Source organism: Lathyrus oleraceus, chromosome 1, assembly GCF_024323335.1.
Source record: "Lathyrus oleraceus cultivar Zhongwan6 chromosome 1, CAAS_Psat_ZW6_1.0, whole genome shotgun sequence".
Lineage (NCBI taxonomy): Eukaryota > Viridiplantae > Streptophyta > Magnoliopsida > Fabales > Fabaceae > Lathyrus > Lathyrus oleraceus.
In genome coordinates, this window is record NC_066579.1 from 46,195,702 (window position 1) to 46,199,664 (window position 3,963).

General features: G+C 37.2%; 1 protein-coding gene across 1 annotated transcript; it reads left to right on the top strand.

The window, feature by feature from the left end:
* Positions 1-2,978: 2,978 nt before the first annotated feature.
* LOC127090546 (B3 domain-containing protein At2g33720-like) lies at positions 2,979-3,639 on the top strand. Its single transcript, XM_051029404.1, has one exon. The coding sequence runs from the start codon at positions 3,100-3,102 to the stop codon at positions 3,637-3,639; it is 540 nt and encodes a 179-aa protein (XP_050885361.1). The 5' UTR covers positions 2,979-3,099.
* Positions 3,640-3,963: the final 324 nt, after the last annotated feature.

Below are 3,963 nucleotides of genomic sequence, written 5' to 3' on the forward strand. Positions count from 1 at the left end.
TACCCATAACTAATTTATTTTAACTTTTTGGTGTAGATGGTCGGCACGTGGTATGAATTACAGTAGATGTCCGAGACACTGTATTACTCAGTATCGCAACCTGTTGGATCACCTTCGACCGACAGACGTAAGCAAAATAACTTCATTAATTCGTCATATTATGTTGACTTTTTCTACATTCATTTAAATCCTATCGTCTTTAACATTTCAGTTGATTTGGCGTCCATACCTTAATATGGATCATGAGCATCAGGTCAACCCTGAAGACGCAGCCGTATGGACAACATGCACACCAATAATACGGTTCACAACAGTGGAGATGCACAACACCGATCGTGTGAAGCTGCAGTTCGGTATGGTCCAGAATATCCCAGACCCCCCAGCTAGCCTAGGAGAATGGCATATGCGTAAAGTGAACGACCAATGGAACTACAACCCTTGGCAAACCTTCGCAAGATCAGAGTGTCGCAAGTGGAAGCACCGTCATGACCATGTCTTAACTGACGCAGTCATGCCAAATGAGGTAAAACCAAGTCGTACTTATATGGCTTGGTACAAATCGGTTGGATTTCAATTCATCGCCGATGATATATACCTCTACGACCCACGCCAGACAAGTTACACACAAGAAGGATCAACATCTAACCCCCAACAACATTCTCAGCCCGGTTACTCACAACCACCTATCCGTCAAACTTTCCGTTCCAAAAACACACAAACATACAACCAAAACATGCCATTCATCCAACCCCAATACCAAGAACATCCCCCATACCACCACCAACAAATGGACCATCAACCTCAAACCGAACATCGCTTCGCACCCACACCATCACCCTACCAAAGTCGCCTTAGCCATAACACTAACCGCCCCTCCTCCTACCGTAGCCAAGAACCCCAAACATCACAATACCAAAACATCCCACAACCATATCTCTTCCAAACACCCCAACAACCTTTCCAACCGTTCCTAGACCCATCATTCACACCCATGTCTCCCTTCAACCGTCCCGATCGCCCATCCATGAGTCAACCACACCCCAACTTCTCTGGCATGGGTCATGATCTCAGCTACGCCGGTACACCATCATTGAATACTGAAGACTATGTTGAGTTGGCTGAATACCTCAACGGATCTTCTCCTGTAGGAGGTAATGACGCTCCTGGACCATCAGATGAACAAACACCGGTGCAGAATCGTCAACGTGGGTTAGGGCCAAGGGTTAGGGTAGCTAGGGGATGTGGGACCGGAGGTCGGTTAGGTGATCCCGGTCATCACCATTAGGATTCTTTGTGTAAAATCCAAATTTTATTAATATCAATTCGTATTATATCAAATTTATCTTTGTGTAAACTCCAAACATTAGGTTTCTTTGTCTAAACTCCATTTTGGCAAAATTCACATACACATGTTTTGACTGAAACTCCATTGAGATGTCTACTTAAATTTTTATGTTAGACAAAATTTCATAATTCTAAAATAAACACATATGATAATACAAAACATTATAGGTCACATAACAATTGAAATGTCAAAGAGTCCAAGTTCAGGTGCCCATACCTTTCTCATAAAAAATGCAAATGATGCAATTTTTTTGTCCAAATTCATTATCTTGGAAAGATCTAAAACTTTTATGTTGAATGTTTTGTCATTTGAGGCTTTTATCATTCAAACAGAAGGGCTTGAATTTGGTCCCTTTTGGCAAAATTCACATACACATGTTTTGACAGAAACCCTAATTTTGGGTCAAGTTCGCAAGGACCTAACTCACTCATTTTTAATTATTTTAAGGTGGGACCAAGTACATTGGAAAATTTAAGATGTCTAATTCAGTTGTTATGTTGGACAAAAATTCATAACTCTAACACAAACACATGCAATAATACAAAACATTATAGGTCAGATAACAGTTAAAATGTCAAAGAGTCCAAGTTCAGGTGCCCATACCTTTCTCATAAAAATTGAAAATGATGCAAAACTTTAGTCCTAATTCACTATCTTGAAAAGATCTACAACTTTTATGTTGAAGGTTTTGTCATTTGAGGCTTTTATCATTCAAACAGAAGGGCTTGAAGTTGGTCCCTTTTGGCAAAATTCACATACAAATGTTTTGACATAAACCCTAATTTCGGGTCAAGTTTGCAAAGACCTAACTCACTCATTTTTAATTCTTTTGAGGTGGGACTAAGTGAATTGGAAAATTTAAGATGTCTACTTCAAATGTTATGTTGGACAAAAATTCATATTCCTAAAAGAAACACATGCAATAATACAAAACATTATAGGTCAGATAATAGTTGAAAAACTCAGAAGTCCAACTTCAACTGCCCATAACTTTCTCATAAAAAATCCAAATGATGCAAAATTTATATCCAAATTCATTGTCTTGAAAGGATATACAACTTTCATGTTGGAGGCTTTTTCATTTGAGGCTTTTTTAAGGGAGTCGCCAATTGGATTGACGCCCTTTTAAGAGGGGTCGCCAATCCAATTGACGCCTCCTCCTAAAAGTGGGGTAGATTGGGAATTTTGCTGAAAACTGGGGTATTTTGGGAATTTTTTCGAAAAACTGAGTTATCTCGGTAAAAAAACCAACAAAGTCAATATAACACTATAAAAATCATTAAAAAAATATTCTAGTGAACCCTTACTCATATTCTTTTAAGCTTATCTTATATCCCTCCCCCTCTGTGGTTCATTACAATCACATGACCTATCCATGCTTTCTACCTTTATTTCACCAAGTTTAATTAACCCATGCTACCTATTACAAGTTTCAAAACTAAACCAACAGAAAGGAGAAGAAGATCATATAAAAACAAAAAATAGAGAATTTAAGCATTTTTGTTTCCATTCGCAGAAAGAAAACTGCACAAAAGGAAGTTGAATGAAGCACTCATCAATCAATATATTCTTATCCCATTTTACACTATTAAAAAGCTCCTTTCTACTTGCTATGGAAAGATGAAACCAACCCTCATTTCACAAATACTATTCTATATAAAGTGCTGAATATACAAAACTGCATTTCAGCAACTGCACCTATTCTCAAAACCCTTTGAATATTTCTTACTAATTCTAAATCCCATCAAATCAACATGAACAATATTCACTTTGGAAATGAAAGAGATCAATTTCTGAAGAAGAGGAAATCATATGATGAAACCACCACCAACATGAAAAATTCAAAGAGAAAATTATGCCACAACAATAACAATGAAGAAGAGAAATACGACAACAGCAAGGGATCAGTGTCCACAACACTGAAGCTTTACGATGATCCATGGAAGATAAAGAAGACACTAACCGACAGCGATCTAGGAATCTTGAGCAGACTCTTGTTGGCTGCAGATTTAGTAAAGAAACAAATTTTGCCTATGTTGGATGTTGATGAAGCAAGAGCTGCAGAAACCGAGGAAGGATCCCCGGTTCAGGTTTTCGACATGGAAACAAACACCATGCACGAACTAGTTCTAAAGCGATGGTCTTCGTCCAAGAGTTATGTTCTTATTGGAAAGTGGAATCAAGATTTCGTGAGAAGAAGATTGCTTAAGAAAGGAGATGAAATTGGATTTCAATGGGATCCTTTTAACCGCACTTTCAATTTCTGTGTTCTTAAACGGGCTATGCCCATGTGAATATCGATGATCTTCACTTGTTGTTTCTAAATCTGGAATTTGTTGTGTAATATATTATATACCAAGTTGAAGTTCAATTTATATATGTTGCATAATCATGTAAACATGTAATGATGCAATCATTTGAAAAATTCAGACTAATTTATATTTCTTATGTATATCTTTTTTCTTTATTCTTCCGTTTCTCTTATAAAGCCAGCTAGACAGCTCTAAACAAGAAAAGTTTGGGGTAAGAGGAGCTTCTATGTGAAGATATTAGAAGTAAAATTAAAGTAATGATACAAAATCATATTTTTTTAAATGCTGGAATGACGTATAATATAC

What these genes read in the sequence shown, in the direction of transcription:
- LOC127090546 (XM_051029404.1), top strand. Translation starts at nt 3,100, where the DNA reads ATGAACAATATTCACTTTGGAAATGAAAGAGATCAATTTCTGAAGAAG.